This window comes from Canis lupus, chromosome 1, assembly GCF_011100685.1.
Source record: "Canis lupus familiaris isolate Mischka breed German Shepherd chromosome 1, alternate assembly UU_Cfam_GSD_1.0, whole genome shotgun sequence".
Classification (NCBI taxonomy): Eukaryota; Metazoa; Chordata; class Mammalia; order Carnivora; family Canidae; genus Canis; species Canis lupus.
The window spans coordinates 96,293,203-96,311,846 of NC_049222.1; the positions used below are offsets into that span (position 1 = coordinate 96,293,203).

An 18,644-nucleotide genomic window follows, 5' to 3' on the forward strand; every position below is an offset into this window, starting at 1 on the left:
GATTTTCACCTTTATGCTATTAATTTTATAAATTAAAACACTTAATATTAAACTAGTCTTTTTTTTTTTTAAGATTTTATTTATTTATTCATGAGAGAGAGAGAGAGAGAGAGAGAGAGGCAGAGACACAGGCAGAGGGAGAAGCAGGCTCTATGCAGGGAGCCTGATGTAGGACTCGATCCCAGGACTCCAGGATCATCCCTGAGCCAAAGGCAGGTGCTAAACCGCTGAGCCACCCAGGGATCCCCAATATTAAACTAGTCTTGAATCTTAGACCAAATGTAATTTTGTCTTCGTATATTGTATTTTATTTATGTTACCATTAGGTATGAATTACTAATACTTTGTTGAGGTTATTTGGAGACAGTGTTTATGAGAAACATTAGACTGTCATGTTTTTTCTTAAAGTGTTCTTAATCAGTTTTTCGTTTTGCAGTTCTCCATGTAAGATTCATGTTGTTTTTTTAAGATTTTATTTTATTTTTTAAGTAATCTCTTTACCCAACGTGGAGCTTGAACTAACAGCCCCAAGATCAAGAGTTGCCTGCCCTATGCCTGAGCCAGGCAGGGACCCCCAATTTTTTTCATTATATGTTTGGAAGAATTTGCTGTTGAAGCCATATCGGCATCAGTTTCCTGTGTAGACAAGTTTTAAATTAATTTATTCAATTTCTTTCATGTGTATTTGTGTTTTCAGATTTTCCCTTTGTCAGTTTTAAGAAGTTATGTTTTTCTCGAAATGTGTCCATTTCATGTCCTTTTCAAATGTATAGGGCCAAGGTTATTAGTAATATTTTCTTCTTGTTTTAATGTATTTAAAATCCGTAGTAGTATCCTCCTTTCAATGTTGCTATTGGGATTTGTGCCACCTTTGATTTTTTTTCCATGATTAGTCTTGCTAAAAGGCCTATCATTTGTTTTAGTATTTTTTTTTTATTTTTTTTTATTTATTTTTATTTTTTATTTATTTATTTTTTTTTGTTTTAGTATTTTTTCAAAAGAGCAGCTTCTTTGATGTTTTTCTTCTGTGTATTTGTTTTCTTTTTTTAAAAAAAGTTTTGCTCCAGTTTTTATTATTTCTTCCACTTTGGGGGTTAATCTTTATCTATTGTCCATTTCTTGGTATGAATATTTATTAAAGATATTTACTTGCTTGCTTTGTTGGTTACTGTGGGAGATTTGTTTAAATCCACTGTGGTTGTAGATTTGTCAGTTTTTATTTTGGTTCATTAGTTTTTGTTTTATATATTTTGGGGCTGTCTTATTTTATATATTCCAGTTTAAGAAATCTGAAGACTTTTAGTGGATCATCATACTTATTGTAAAATGACCCTCTAGTTTGAGAGATTATCATTTGCTTGAGATCTCCTTTGTCAGCTGTGGGGATGACTTCACAAGTTTCTTTTTGGTTAGTGTTTGCATGGTTTTTACCTTTTTACTGTTTAGTCTGTGCCCTTATCTTTTCAGGTATATCTCTCATGAGCAGTATAAAATAAGATTTTTAACTCTACTCTTAAAATCTCCTCTTGAAGAATTCTGTGTGGTGTCTCTTTTGGTGGTGTGGGCCTTTTGGTGATGAACCATGCGTGTGTATATGTGTAAAATGTCTTCATTTCCCCATCATTTTTGAAGGATTCTAGATGGGTAGTTACTGTCTTTCCCCACTTTGGAGATGTCACTCACTTTCTGTTGAGAAGTCAGCTGCTAGTCTTATTCTTTTTGGCAGCTTCTTTATTTTTTTGTTGGAGGCGGGGGTCCTTTCTTTTTAGCAGTTGGTCTTGGTATGGTTTTCTTTGTGTTTACCCTATTTTATATTTAATCTTCAAGGTCCTGAACGAAAGCCTGTGGCATTCCTCTTTGGCAAGCTCTGAGCTCCAATTTTTTCCCCATTTCTGTGAGATTGTTCAGAAGCTAATGTTTGCCTTGAAGTTCTCATACATTCTCATTGTCTTTGTTGTTCTCCATTGCCCTCAAAATAGCTGTTCTGTTTTTTATCTAGAGTTTCATGAAAGAATTGGTTTGATAATAAGCTATTCTATTAAAGCTGGCAGACAAAAGGACCAACATCATTTTCTTTTTTTAAAGATGAGCAGTATTACAGTGTTCCTGTAGCTGATGAGAATGGTTCTCAAAAGAGGGATACTGTTGATGATGCCAACCAGAAAAGGATAATTGCTAGAGTGATGGCACTAAAGAAAGAAGGGGTGGGATTTAGTGCACAAGTTGAGCTAGTTCATCTGTAGTAGCAGAAGGGAGGGCAGAGTGTAAGAGTTCCATCCTGCTAGATAGGTAGGTTTGGTGGTGGGTGTTGGTGAAATTTTTCTTCTGAATGCATCTGTTTTCTTAGTAAGTTGGTGTCAGGTTTGAGTAGGAGGCTTGAGGTCTGAGGAGAGGGAGGAGTTAGGAAATGGTCTGTAGATGAGTACCAGGGTGAACGCGATAGGATTGCCCGGCAGCACAGAGGCTTGCTCACCTGAGGTGAATCATCATGGACTTGGGTTTAAAAAGTAAAACACGCCAGACTGCAAATAAAACTGTGATATTATCAAATAAGGAATTTATAATCTGGAGGGATAGAAGCAACTCTGTACTTTTGGGTTCTGAATGTTGGAGAATTGCAGGGTATGTTTCTAAAGGAAAAACAAAAAGGGTATTAACATTTTTAAAAAGCAGTCTTAAGGTCACAAATGTTTAACATCCCGTGGAAAAAGGTAATTTTTTCTAAACTAATCCATGAATCCCATGGAAGTCTCTCATGGTTGTGTGGGTTAGGGCTGCACTTAGACCCAGCCACCTCTTCTGGCACTGGTGTGTGAATGGGCTGTGCTTGTTCAGAGCAAACCCCCATTATTAGCTCCCCCGCATGGCTTCCAACAGCTAGTCTCTTTAACCTGGGTGTGGATGTCAGTGAAAGCTCCTTTTGGAGCACTAGTTACTAGTTGACATGTTACAGGGCACCCTCGTGCTGTAATCCACACTAGGTTGGAGGATGTGATGCAGGTTCCTGGGTCTCCTTCAGGACCACCACACACACCTGTGTGTCCCTTATGCTTGCTTTGGCTCTTCTTTTCATCTATCCACCCTCCCCCCCATATGGCACTGCATGTAGCTACTTTTATTAGCCAATATGTATTAGCCAACATGCACTAAGCAACACTTTATATTTTCAAATGATATTCTCAGGGTTAAGTCGACAGTGAGTTGGACAGTTTTTTTTTTTTAAACAAATGGCTTAGAATTTTTTTGGTCCTACAAATATTTTTCATGGAAAAAATTAATTATGAAGACATATGTTTAAAGACTGATATATTGATTACCCATCACCTAACTCAAGCAATACAGTGTTACAAATAAGATTGAAGTTCTTTGTGACCATTGCCAATCACATCTGAATCCCATTCCACAGAGGTCACTACTAATTGAATTTGATATTTATCATTTCCATGTGTATTTTATACCTCTAAAAAGCTTTTTTTTTTTAAAAAAAAGTATTTATTTAGTATCCTGTACACCCAGTGTGGGGCTTGAACTCACAATCCTGAACTCAAAAGTCATGTGCTCTGCTGACTGAACCAGCCAGCTGCCCCCCAAATAGCATTCTTTTTTAAAAAAGTTATGTAAAGGGTTATTATCCTGTGTATGTTTCTGTAAATATAATAATATGTTGTTATTAAATTTATAAATATGTATTAATATGTTATATATTAATATATAATAAATGTACATAATTATATGTTCTTCAACACTTAAATTTATCTATCTTTATGTTTTAGTTCCTTCATTTTCATGCTGAACATGTACTCTTCTGTTGTATAAATATATCTTAGTGCTATTAAAAATGCTTCTTATAGATATTTAGGTTATTTCTAATCTTTTTGCTATTTTATATATGCTGTATTGAATGCTACTGTACATATTTCCTTGGGCATATGTTTGAGATTGTCTAAGGTATATTTAGCTAAGAACTGATGGATTGTAGGGTATGTGCTCTGTCAGTTGTAGTTCTCATTCCTGTAGGAAGTATATAGGCTCAGAATGTTCCAGCCTTGGCTGGCACTTGATATTATGTCTAGTCTTGATTACTTTATAATGGACTAAGAAGAGAGCAAGGAGCTGAGTGTGTACCTTCTTTGCTGTAATTTTGCTTTGTTTGTATTTGTTCATTTAAATGGGAGCCTTCCTTTTCTCATATAATTTTATTAAAAAGAATGCCTTTGTTGAGCCACAGAGTGATTCCTTAAGAATTTCTTATTTTTCTCTGTTCCAAGTTTGATTCTGTGATAAACTCATAATAATGAAACTGTCTGTTCATATGTGAAAGCCAGTGATTTTTGAAACATGATCTGCAGCCACCATGGCGCAGGCATCCATGGAATCAAACTGATGTTTGGTGATTTGCCCTTTTTACTGGGTTGACGTTTGCACTGATAGTGTGAAAGCAGTGGTGGGTAAAACTGCCAGCATCCCTGTAAGAGCCAAGAAAGTGGCATCAATCTGTAGTCATTTATGTTAATATGAATGGGTTTATTTGTATTACTAAATTAATAAATATTTTTAAAATTTGATAGTTTTAGTTTTTAATAGAGCACCTATTGCTAGATAGAATCTAAAATAAGTCTCTTCTAAGAGTGTAAGGGGGCCCTGAGGCAACAAAGTTTGAGAACCACTGCTTTAGGCACATGGTAGGTGTATGAACAGACATTTTATTTTTCCTTCTGCTGGTCTTTGAGAAGAAAAACCTAAGTAGTATAATTCCTCTAATGGATATATTTAGTTGATATTCAAGTTACATATGAATCTTAAGTAAATTTTCAATTCATTGCCTTAAGATCTTGTTTATAACTAGATTATATTTGTAAATAAAATACTTTGCAGGTGCTGACCTTAAGGAGAGAGTCAAAATGAATCCCAGTGAAGTTGGTCCTTTTGTCTCCAAAATAAGAGCAGTGATTGATGAAATTGGTAAGCTCAATTACACTCCTTCTAGCATGCTGAAGATGACCTTGAATGTCAGATTTGGAAAGTTGCACACTGTCCTTATATATAAGCTTTGGCTAAAATAGTTATGTAATTAGATAATCATGATCTGTAAATGGTTGCTGTGGAGATGCATGTAATACATTTAATTTGAAAAGTTGTGAAAAATATTTTATAATTAAAGATACCTCCTATATATGATGACATGGTATATGAAGGTAGTTATTAGCAAACAAAGAGAAATGTCGCCCAGATAATTGCATACACACGTATTTATAGATTCAGAGTTGTTTTGTTTGTATAAATAGGATCATACTATTTCCTTAGAATTATAGACTTCTGGGTAATCTTTATGTCTTAGTATATATCAACTTATTTTATTATTGATACTTTTTAGTATATTGCGGTATAGTAACCCATAGCATGGTCTTCTCCAAAATTTTAAATTACTTCATTAATGTTTATGGACTTTTTCCCATTTTTGTTCTTTATAATAAAGCAGTGAGTATCTTTGTATCAGGTCTTTCAGAGCATTAATATGTGTACTTTTAGGATAGATTCCTGAACATGGAACTGCAGTTCTCAGCATCATGTATTCATTTTACATTTTAATAATTTTTACCAGATTATATTCCAAGAAGCTTGTAATAATTTACATTCCCATCAGTTATGCACCAGTACTGGTTTCCTCATATTTTTGCCAACACTTAGTGTTGCTTTTCAAATTTGCCAAGGTTAACAAAGAAGACCTCTTAGCATTTTATCTTATTTTAATTAATTAATTTATTTTTTGACATCTTTGCATTTTAATGTGCTTTTCCCCAGATGCTTGTGTGATATTTTACCTTTTCACATTAGACTTGCGTTTCCTCTTCTGCAGATTGCATTTTCACATCCTTCCTCCTCTTTTCGGTAACAACTGCTTATTTATGTAAGGGCCACTTAGTAGTGGTCCTTTGTTGTTAAATGTACTACAGATACTGTCTCCTAATGTGCCCCCTTCATTCAATTCCAATATTTAAATTGAAAATGTTGAGTATCTGGAGGGTATGAAGTTCTCTTATTTTTTTTTGTTTCTCCTTGAAGATTTTCTTTGGTAATTCCCACATATCAGTTCTTCCAAATTAACTTGGAATTACTGGTTTTTAAAGCAAGGAGGAAATGTATTATCACAGGACTGTGATTGGAATTCCTCTAAATCTTATTTAGAAAGAATTGACATTTTTGTGATACTGAACCTTTCCATCTATGATGTGTATGGGTTTCATCCGGGGGAGGTGGGGTGGGGTCATCCAATATTTTAATATCCTTCAAGAAAGTTTTCTTCATATTTGCCTTGCTTGGTCTTCCATCTTTTTTCTGGCTCAGATTTATTCTTGCTATTTTGTAGCATTTATTCCTTCAATGGGATCTTTTTCTTCTGTTTCTGTTGAAGTCTGGTTATTATAGTTCTGTAGGAAAGTTATTATGTTTTAAGTGCTTGTTTTGTATCACATCGACTTGATAATTACTTTTATTACCTGTTGTTATTTCTCAGTTAATTTTCTTGTGTTTTCCAGATAAAAGTTCATTATATATAAATGATGCTATTTTTATTTTTGCTTTTCCCAGTGTTTTAATCTTACCTATTTTTCATGCAGTTTTACATTGGCTAAGCCTCTTGGTACGCTATTCAGTTTTTGGAGAGTGTTCATCCCTGTCTTCCTTATCTTTATTTGACTTGGATGAATGCTTTTAATATTTTGCCAGTAATTAGCAAGTTCAGGGAGTTTTCTTCTATTTCACCTTGTTAGGAATTTGTTACTGTTTTTTTAATCAGGGATGCATGTTAAAGTTTGTCAAATTCTTTTTTGATGTATGTCAGTATTTATACAATTGACCCTTCAACAGTATGGGGGTTAGGACTGCTGATCCCTACACACTTGAAAATCTGTGTATTACTTTTGATTCTCCCCAAAACTTAATAACTGCAGTAGCCCACTGTTGACCAGAAGCCTTACTGATAACAGAAGCGGTTGATTAACACATATCTTGTATGTGATATGTGTTATATAGTATATTTTTACAATAAAGTAGTAATACTTCTAATATTAATAAAATAATATCCTTAGAATAAAGTAAGCTAGAGAAAATAAAATGTTATTAAGGATATCATAAGGAAGAGAAAATACATTTCAAGTACTGCCCTGCATTTACTAAGAAAATTTGCATATCCATGGACCTGCACAATTCAAACCTGTGTTGTTCAAGCATCAACTGTAATTGGTATATATTAGAATTTGTCTCATTTATCTCATTTAGCCTTTAGTATAATAAATTGTATTAATAGAGTTATTAATGTTGTACTGGCTTTGTGTTACTAGAATAAACCCTACCTGGTCATTGTGGTTACTGGTTATTGTGGTTTTTAATATAAACTACTGGATTCGATTTTTGTATGTTTTGCTATAATCATAAATGAGATTATTCTTCTAGTTCTTTTTTTGTGTTTACTGTTTTCTATGGTCTTAGTTTTTTTTTTTTTTTTTAAAGATTTTATTTATTCCTGAGAGATACACAGAGAGGTAGAGATATAGGCAGAGGGAGAAGCAGGCTCCCTGTGGGGAGACTGATGTGGGACTTGGTCCCAGGACCCCAGGATCATGCCCTGAGCCTAAGGCAGACAGACACTCAACTGAGCTACCCAGGCACCCCCGTTTTCTGTTTTGGCATCAGGATTGTAAGCTTCATAGAATGAGGTGAAAAGCTTTCTATCTTTTTCTCTGTTATACAGGGAAATCATCTGTTATTTCAAAGTTTAGTAGAATTTGACCATGTGGAATCTTTGGAGCCTCGTGTGGTTTTGTTATTGTTTTTTTGTTTGTTTGTTTTTTAGAGCTAAGTTTTAGAATATATTTGTTTTGATTCCGGGAATGGTCATTGTCACCTTTCTATCTTTTTAAAATCCTGTGCTGCTGTTCTCAGTGGCTCTCCTTTGCTTCTGTCTTCAGCTTCGGCCTCATGGTCAGATCAGATGTCTCCTGAGGCAGAGCATGGATTTGGTTTCCATATTGGTCAGAGAGCACAATCTTGGAAGTAGATGTTGATGTTGTCTTTGACTTTTTTTTTTTTTTAAGATTTTATTTATTTATTCATGAGAGACACAGGGAGAGAGAGGCAGAGACACAGGCAAGGGAGAAGCAGGCTCCATGCAGGGAGCCTGATGTGGGACTCGATCGGGGGTCTCCAGGATCATGCCTTGGGCTGAAGGCGGCACTAAACCGCTGAGCCACTGGGGCTGCCCTATCTTTAACTTTATATGAATGGGAGGAGGAGTGGCTGAGACTGGTCTAGTTGTAAACATCACCTTGGTGTTTCTTCCAAGCCTCTTTTCATTTTATTGATTTTGAAAGTAGAATTTTTCTGAGACTTAAAAAAAACAACAACAACCTGTTTCTATTTTTGCAGTGGCATTTTCTTTTCAGTGATTCTAGCTGTAGCATTTCTGTTCTGGATTTTAATCCAGTCTACTCTTTTCTATACATGAGTTCCCCAATATTTGTTAATGATACCTTTTATTACATTACAGTGAACATAAAATTTTGAAGTTGTCTTTTGTGGTGACTTACAGAGATTTTGAAAGGCAGATAGAAATTAAGTATCTTGATCTGATCTACTCATTTAATATATTAAACCAGGGCAGGCAAACTTTTTCTTAAAGGGACAGATAATATCTTACGCTTCGTATGATCTCTTTTGTAGCTACTCAACTTTTTATTATTTTTAAGACTAATTTTCTAGAGCACTTAAAGGTTCACATCAAAACTGAGGGGAAAGTACAGAGATTTATACTCCCTGTCACCACATAAGCATGGTCTCTCCTGTTATCAACATCCCTCACTAGAATGGGACATTTATTACAGCTGATGAGCCTCCATTGACAAATCACAACCATCCAAAGTTCATAGTTTACAATGGGGTTCACTCTTGGTGATGTACATTCTGGGGATTTTGATAAATATATAATGACATGCATCCATCATTACAGTAATATACAGACTCTTTTCAGTGCCCTAAATATTTTTTTTTTCAGTGCCCTAAATATTATCTGTGCTCAGTGTGTTCTCCTTTCTCTCCTCTCTGACAGTCTGTTTTTACTGTCTCCCTAGTTTTCCATTTCTGGAATGTCATATAATTGGAATCACACAGTATGTATCCTTTTCAGATTGGTTTCTTTCACTTAGTAGGACACATTAAAGTTTTTTCCCTTTATATATGCCTTAATATCTTATATGTTTCTAGTGCTATTATGTGTTTCTGATGCTGAATAGTACTCCATTGTTTGGATGTACCGCAGTTTTTTTTTATCTATTTACCTACTGAAGGACATGTTGGTTACTTCCAAGTTTTAGCAATTATGAATAAAGCTGCTAGAAGTATATATATGTAGGTTTTGGGGTGGAAACAGGTTTTCAGCTCTTTTGGGAAAATACCAAGGAGCATAATTGCTGGATCATATGGCAAGAGTAAAAAAACCTGCCTTACTCTGGCTGTGCCATTTTGCTTTCTCAGCAGTGAATGAGAATTTCTGTAGCTCCACATCCTTGTCAGCATTTGATGTCAGTGTTTCAGATTTTAGCCATTCTAAAAGGTTTGTAGTGGTATCTTGTTTTAGTTTGTATTTCTGTGATGATATGATATGGAGCATCTTTTTACGTGCTTATTTCCTATCTGTACACCCATGGTGAATTGTCTGTTGAGATTTTGGCCCAGTTTTTAATTGAGTTGTTTGTGTTTCTTGTTGTTAAGTTTAGAAGTTCTTCAAATATGTTAGATGATAATTCTTTATCAAATATCAGAATATTCTGTAAATACTTTCTCCCAGCTGTAGCTTGTCTTCTCATTCTCTTGACATTATCTTTTGTAATATGTTTTCCATTTTAATAAAGTCTAGTTTATTATTTCTTTCATGGATTGTGCTTTTCGTGTTATATCTAAAAAGTTATTGGTCATCTAGGTTTTCTCATGTTATCTTCCAGGAGTTTTATGGTTTTGTGCTTTACAGTTAGATCTGTGATCCATTTTGAGTTAATTTTTGTGAAGGTTGTAAGGCCTGTTCATGTCTAGATTCCTGATTTTGCTTGAGAATGTTACTGTTTCAGCACCATTTGTTGAAAAGACTATTTTTGCTCCATTGTATTGCCTTTTTCCCTTTGTCAAAGATTGGTTGATTTATGGGAGTCTGTTTTTGGGCTTTCTGTTCTATTCCTTGGTCTGTTTTTCTGTTCTTTTGCCAATAACCACACTGCTTTGATTACCATAGCTTTACGGTAAGTCTAGATATTGGGTAGTGTTAGTACCACAGCTTTGTTCTTGTCCTTTAATATTGTATTGACTATTCTGGGTCTTTTGCCTCTACATATAAACTTGAGAATTAGTTTATTGATAGCCACAAAATAATTTGCAGGGATTTTGATTGGGATTGCATTGAATCTGTACATCAAATTAAGAAAAACTGACATCTTGACAATACTGAGTCTTCCTATCCATGAACATGGACGATTTATTTAGTTCTTTGATTTCATACATAAGTTTTATAGCTTTTCTCATAGAGCTTGTATGTATTTTGTCAGGTTTATACCTAAGTATTTTGTTTTGAGAGATGATAGTGTGTTATTGTTTTAATTTCAAATTCCACTCAGTCATTCTTGGTATGTGGAAAAGTGATTGACTTTTGTATATTTACTTGGTGTCTTGCACCCTTGGTATAATTGTGTATTTGTTCCAGGAGGTTTTTGTTAATTCCTTCATATCTTCTGCATTGTAGACAGTCATGTCATTTGCAGATAAAGACAGTTGGATGTCTTCTTTCTCAATCTGTATTACTTTTTATTTCTTTTTTTTTGTTCAATAACATTTGCAAAGATTTTTAGTATGATATTGAAAAGAACTAGTGAGAGGAGACATCCTTGCTTTGTACTAGGTCCTCAATTTTGACGTATTATGCTGAGGCAGCCACAGACAAAATGTAAGCAAATGTGTGTTTCTCTGTTCCGATAAAACTGTATGCACATGAAATTTAAGTTTTAAAGTTTTAAGTAGTTTCCATGTGTTACGAAACAGTATATTTAATGTTTCCTTTTTTTTTTTTTTTTTCAGCTGTTTAGGAAACCACATTAGCTTACAGGTTTTACTAGAACAAGCACTGCATCTGATTTCCTGCCTTCTCTTCCTCCTTCCCACCCTTCTTTCCATCTGTCCATCACATTCATCCACCTCAGATGTCTTCTTTATTTTCTTGTTTTTTGAAATTAATTAGAGTCTTCTGTTCTTTTTACTTATATTTTAAGAAATCTGCTGACTTTTGGTTCTGATTTGGACAGCTTGCTCCATATCTGAGTTAGGCCTTTTCAGTTTTTACATTTTGGAGACTTAACGGTTTTAACGTCTTTGTATCCTTTGCTGGGAGTTTAAATTATTATTCAAAGAACAGGAATGGAGCTAAGTCTTACAAATGAGTTGGAGGGTGGGAAAGGAGAGCAGAATAAGAAAAACAAAATAAAAACCAAAAGAAAGTCAAATCCTAACAAAATTGTAAGAGGACAAGAGAGTGCCAACCTTAGGATAAATTAAATAATGAGATGATGAAATAAGTCTAGTAATTACTATTAATGTTAGTTAACTAAACTTGTTAAAGACATGGGTATTCAGATTTGATTAAGAAACTTAAATCAACTATGTATTGTTAATAGTAGCCACCTCTGTTGTAGCTTTCTTCATACTAGGAAATTATTGAATCATACTCTGTAAGACAAAAACCATTATTAGTAGGAGAAGAACACTGCATGTATCAAAATGTTAAATTTTTCATAAGACTAAACATGTTCTGGAAAACAGAGATCTGAAAGTATACAGATAAAGTTATATTGGGTATATACATGGTAAATTGGCAAATCCTTCATCATTGTGATGATTTCAGTTCATCTCTCCCAATTTATCATGAGAGTGAAAGGCAAAAGTTTAAACTATAGATTTGAACAACATGGGTATCAGAATTGACTAATGAGACTCTTAACCCCAAATTGGAGAACATGTACACTTGTCATGAGCATATGAAACATTTACAAAAATAAGTCATGTGGTGGGCCCTAAATTCTATTAAGTTCTGGAAGATTCACACATAGAGACCATGTTCCTTATGAATAATGCAACTGTGTTAGAAATAAAAATACAGTTAATATACAGATTTAAAAACCATATATTTGTAAATTAAAAAAAAACTGTTAAGAAACTCATTGGTCAAAGGAGGAACTATTATGGGAAAAAGTACTAGGACTGAATGAATATAAAGTTATTACATATCCAAACTTGATTTGATGAAAGTGATAGTTTGAGGAGAAGTGATAACCTTAAATGCCTATGTTAACAAGGGAAAACCACTGGCAATAAGTAGCTAAGCAGTGCCTTAAAAATTTATGAATCCAAAGAAAGTTGAAGGAAGGCAATAATACAAAGATCAGAAATTAATGAGATAGAAGCTGGAGTTGCAGTGGGAGAATCTACACGAGACCAAGCCTCTGGACAAAGGACTAAAGGGTAAACAGGAGATGTTACAGATGAGGGATATGATTGTAGATAGGGCAGAGATTATAAAGCTTGTAAGAAATACTGTGAAAATCTTTATGCCAATAAATATGAAATTTGTGTCTCAAGAAGAAATTGTATTCTGGAATAATCCTATTATCCCTGGAGGGATTGAGTAGTAGTTGAAAGTTTCTTCACAGAGAAAGCGTTGGGCTCGTTTTTACATGTTAAATGATTTACCTTCTGGTGTTTCACTGGCCTATAAGGAACAGATCCTTGCAATCTTACATAAACTCCTCCACACACACACACACACACACACACACACACAACTCCTCCATAGAACAATACAGTGAGCATTTAATCCTAAATTCAGTATTGCTGATTAGTATGACTTTCACATGTACATGTGACAAAAACAATAGAGCAAAAAGTAAGAGGAGCCAGTCTTGCTTTAAGAGCATGGATGAAATCCCGCAGGTTTTTAAAAAAGACCCAAGTTGGATTTTCCCAAGAATACAAGGGGGAGGAGGAGCTTCCCATTTGAAAATCTTAAAAATTTGTGACATTAGTCCTTTAAAATAAAATCATGTTCTTCCTTAATAGATTGATGACAAGAATTTCAGAGATGTCAAATCTATTCATAGAAAAAGGTCAAGGCAGACTAGAAATAGAAGGAAACTTCCTTAGCCTGATGCAAAGTATCTGTTTCTTAGTAGTAAAACCTAAGAGTAGTCTCCTAAAATCAGGAAAACACAAAAGGCCCAGTCTCACCACCTTAAATTAAACTTAAGAACATTTGTTCATTAAAAGGTGCTATAAAGAAAGAAAGAAAAGCCACAAACTGGGAAGAAATACTTGAAACACAGAGCTGCCAAATCATTCATACACACACACACACACACACACGCACGCACGCATGAATCAACACATACATGCATGCATGCAGCCTGGGAGTCTGTAAGACAATATAGCAGAGAGTCATGTTTCACACATCTGTCAGATTAGCCACATATTCTTATGCCTGAAGTTACTGAGAGTTAGTGAGGAAGTGGATCACCAGGCAGATTGACTCACTTCTAATGAGCGTACAAATTGATGTAACTGCTTAGGAAAACAGTTTGGTGTTATCTTACAAAGTTGAACATTTAATTTCCATAAGACTCGGAAGTTTACTTTTTTAGGAGGCATTTATCTAGAGGCTAAGCCCTTTAGTACTGTTTTTACTGGACCCATGGCGAATCATATCCATAGTGTATCCCAATAAACACAGAGGGTGGGCATCAGAGGTTCATGAAGATAATAACCTTTCTTTATGCACTGCGTGTGAATACTATGCTATTTTATTTTTTAAAATACCTGATTTTGACCCAGTGGGTATGTTGCTACTTGGGAGTTTGAAAATACACTATTCTATAGGCATTTTGTGCATGTGTCCTAGGGAAGCTTATATCATGGTATAAGAAAAAGATTTTATAGTAGCATTATTATTTATTAATAATAAAAAGCTGAAGACAAGCAAATTTTAGTGACAGGAGAATGGATGAATGGTTTTGTGTATTTGTACCGTAGATAACATTGTGCATACATGAATAACTACATGTGTAACAACATGGATAAAACTTTGAAACATTTAATTAAAACAATATGTTTCTTCTAAACGCATACAAAACAACATATAATTTAGAAATGTGTGTATACTGAAATCACATATACTCACATACACACACACACATGAAAAATAGAGTGATGAACAGAATTCAAACCTTTGGGTTTGGGGAGGCAAGTAGAAGAGTAGGTGAGGAGCACATGGGTAGACAGGGTGTGGGTTCTGACATAGTTGGTACTTCGATTATCTTAAGGAAGTTTGTTATTATTCTGCTTCCTTACGTGTGTGTAAGCTACATACATTCTGTATATTTGCCTAATTAGATCAGTTTTAAAAATATTCATCTATCTTGAATTCTGCAAACATTTCTAATGTTAAATCTTGAATAATTTTCTTCATTTTCTGCCTTGGTTCTTATTTTCAAGAGAAGCCAAAATTCTAGACTTTTTAGAAATTATCTCCTGGTTTTAAGGTTTTTCAAAGGAAAGGAAAAAACCCTTTGAATGTCAGATGAAATTGGTTTATGGACCAGATTCCACACATAAGCCTCCAGGTTTCCTATTGGTCCTTATGCACTGGGTCTTCTGACATAGTCCATTCATTTTCTGTAGAGCAGGGCTTCCAGGGTGGATTGTGTCCAAAGGAGATTGCTCTTGCTCTCTCTCTCTTTTTTAACCTTTATTTATTAGAGTGAGCGAGAGAGAGAGAGAGAGAGAAGGAGCAGGGGGAGGGGCAAAAGCAGACTCCACGATGAGCAGGGATAGTGACACTGGACTCAATCCCAGGACCCTGGGGTCATGACCTGAGCCAAAGGCAGATGTTTCACCCACTGAGCCGCCTGGGTGTCTTATCTGGAGGATGTGAGTGGATGCGTTAGGTGAGGACCCTGCATTGCACTCATGGAGCTGTTTCATACACAGATGTGCTGATGCCTGTTCATAGAGGCTCAAGATAATTGTTAAGTTTTCAGGAATTTTGTGAGCTGGTTATTAGAACCATTGTGGCACTATCAGTAATGGTATGAATCAGAGTATAATATCCTGCCTGTCTAACACCAAGTTTTCCTCATGCCCCCTGTTAATTTGCATTTTTCACATCTAGAGGATCTTTCTCTGGGGTCTCAAGGGCCATGGACCTTTTCTTGGCCATGGTGACTACCATGTTCTTCTTATCTTTATTGAAAGAGTCTATAAGGAACTTAGAGGTACTGCACTCATTTGAAAGCTATTCTGTGTTATTAAAATAGAGATTAGAAAGTTCTGTATTTTATCCGAGTCACTAAATTCCATACTTTACTATTCTAGCTTCCTAGAAAGGCTCTTCTTAAAAAGTAACTCCAGGGATGCCTGGTGGCTCAGTGGTTGAGTGTCTGCCTTTGTTCTGGGCTGTAATCCTGGAGTCCCGGGATCGAGTCCCACTTGGGCTTCCTGCATGGAGCCTGCTCCTCCCTCTGCCTATGTCTCTGCCTCTCTCTGTCTTTCATAAATAAATAAATAAAATATTAAAAAAAAAGTAACTCCAAAGTTCCAGAACAAAATTTAGTTCTTTTGCTCTTTTCAAAGAAAAAAGTCTATTTTTGAGATGTTCTGTTCTAAAGAAATAGTGAATTCCTGGATACCCAGAAGGTTAATCATTGTTTCAAGTTCTCTCCCCCTTTCAGGTCTCGGATGCCTAGGTTGAAAGCAGTAATGGGTTATTTTGAAATCTTAGGCCTGAGCAAGGCATCACAGATGCACAGATATGAAATTATCTGGATCTGCTAAAGCTGCTGATTTTTAACTTACCCGCCCCCCTCCAGGTGCATGCTATACACTGTCCTTCCTGTTTTCACTGGTGACGATAGCATGCCACTCTTGGGATCCTCACTGTGCAGAGTTATGATATGGAAAATGGGAGCAGAAGTGTTACTTCCCTCCTGATGGCCAGTCTTGCCTCATCAGGTGGTATTTCATGAAGAGCTAGGAAAACCTTTTAGAATTCTCTCTTTGTGGGCTCAAGTCGACTTCCGTCTCAAAGAATTGTCATCTAATGATAAAAAAAATAGTTAAAGTAGGTTTTCACCAGAATTTTCAGTTGTGGAATCTAGTTTGATGTGGATGATTTTTTTGAAAATGATAATCCGTAGTAATCCTTTAAAATACCAGGCATTTCCAGCTGAAGCATTTTTTTTTTTTTTTTAAAGATTTTATTCACGAGAGACACAGAGAGAAAGAGAGGCAGAGACACAGGTAAAGGGAGAAGCAGGCTCCATGCAGGGAGCCTGACGTGGGACTCGATCCCAGGACTCCAGGATCACACCCCGGGCTGAAGGCAGGTGCTAAACCGCTGAGCCACCTAGGCTGCCCTCCAGATGAAGCATTTTATTGTTGCAAGACTGGAATGAAAAAAGAACCAGAAAGGAGACTCAGAAAGATGTGCCAGGGTAGAGACACAGAAAGGAAACAGTACTCTGAGAGCCAAGTGAAGAAAGTCTTTTGTGTGGGAGGCCTCGGTCACACGCTGCTGCCATGTCCAGGAGGGTGCATGGAAAGAATGGATGGCTAAATTTGGTAGTACACTTGTCACTGGTGCCTTTGACAGGTACCCTCCTGGAGATGGGCTTTGGGGCTGTGGGCACCTGCGCCCGGGGCTGGCCATGATGGAAAAGCTCCATTCTTTGGAAGATTTTGGAAGGCCCCTTAGTCTGACTGTGGGGCATTCTGGTGTAGGTCGATATAGAAACAACTAATTATCTGTAACTTACCCTGTTTGTGTATAAAAACAACCCATGATTTGGTTTCTTATAAATAACTATAGGTGAGAGTATTTAGAAAGTTTTTTGTCAAAAATTTGTAGCTATCTTCCTTTGAAGCATGAAGTCTGATTTACCATAGCTTAATAATAATCTCTGAAGTAAGATATAGAGCTTTTAAATATAAATAAGGTATGATGACATTTTACTAAAAGTTAAAAAGTGTTGTATTTGTCACTTCGTATATTTAATCATGTTCTTTTTAATTACCTAACACACTATAGTAAGGCCTATGCTTTGTGAAGGTATGAGTCCACATAAAACTCTCTAGCATCCCATTTTAATATTTAGAGGTTCTTGAGTGATGAGTGTAAAAGGGTTTGCATAAATGCCAGATATATCCCTTTTAAGCTTTCCATTTGATTTAGAGACATCTGATACTTATTCACAAAAAATCAGACATCGGCTCAGCTTCTCATTTTTCCCAAAGAAGTTGCCAAAAGATGTTTATTTTACTGCAGAAAACTTAAATTTATCAGTTACCAAAATGTGGTGAGCTGCTATGAATTGTGGTTTATTTTATTTTTTTTAGAGTTTGGTAGTTTATCATTGTTATTACTATTCAGAGATTTTTCAGATACTTCATTTGTGTTTTACTTTATCTGAAATAAAGCTTATTGTAAAAATACTTAATTAGTGCCAGTGACTGCTGTCACATTACAATTTGAAAGGTTGTGTACTTGTTACATTCTCTTTGCTATCCTCTGATTTTAGATGTATTAAGAATTGTTTAGTAAAGAACATTTTTGAAGTTGGTAGAATTGTTTGTCAGTCTGCCAGATTGACCCAAAATGTTTATGTTCACTGCGTTTTTTTGTTTGTTTGAAGGTCAAGGAGATTTTTTTAAATAAATAGTTAATTTTGTTGAATTGGATGCATTCCAGCATGTATTATTACATTTTTCCCTTTAATTTGATGTAATAACTAGAAATTGGAAGTGCTCAATTACAGTATATGAAAGATTGACTGATTAAAAACTCTCACTAACTGTAGTTACTAGTTTTCTGTGTGTAACTTCCAGATCCCGATTTCTGTTTTCTTTGTCCTTTTGTCAGGAATGACAGAAAGCTGACACAAATATCTAGTAGTCAGTCATTTTCCCTTAGAAGTGTTAACATCCCCCACCTACTGAACCATAGTTTCTAATAGACCTACACTTCGCTTTGCAACTTAGGATCTCTCTCCTTCCCTTTTTGGAATTTTATTGCCTTTGCTGACTTCCACTGGGTATTAATCACATTATGATTTTGGATGGTTGTGTGGAAATTACACTGTTTTGCTAAATATAGCCAAAGAAATGGGCTTATCAACCAAGCTCTTATCACTTACTTTAAGATATTACCCTGGAATAGTTTAGAATTTGACAAGATCAAAAGGGGAAATCACTTCTGTTCTTTGTTGGCTTTTGATGTTTGTTAGCTTTTAATTCCATAAGGAACATCTGAATGTGTGTTTAATGTAAAAAATTAGAACTTTTAGCAACTTTTCCCCACTTCCTTTCTGTCCACTAAGTAATTATTGCTGGTGCCCTGATTTAATATTTTAATATTCAATGATTTTAATATTTTTAGGCCTTTTCTTGGCTTTTACATGAATATGTATTTATATCCATACATTGATTTATATTATGTACAAATATAGAGATGAAAATAACCACATAAACAAGCTGTCTTTTTAAATTTTATTTCTGGAAATTAATACTTT

At 35.2% G+C, this 18,644-nt stretch overlaps 1 protein-coding gene across 4 annotated transcripts in view; it reads left to right on the forward strand.

Annotated features, from left to right (window-relative positions):
* Positions 1 to 18,644, forward strand: part of AUH (AU RNA binding methylglutaconyl-CoA hydratase) — a 159,787-nt gene that overhangs the window by 33,099 nt on the left and 108,044 nt on the right. For 3 of the 4 annotated variants that reach the window (XR_005354315.1, XM_038527301.1, XM_038527303.1), the window contains exon 4: positions 4,876 to 4,962. The exons of the other annotated variant lie outside the window; for it this stretch is intronic. Coding sequence is in view for 2 of the 3 variants with exons in the window: in XM_038527301.1 (XP_038383229.1) it covers positions 4,876 to 4,962 (87 nt within the window). In the remaining variant the exon portion in view is untranslated. The remainder of the gene's footprint in view (positions 1 to 4,875; positions 4,963 to 18,644) is intronic. 4 annotated transcript variants of the gene reach the window in all.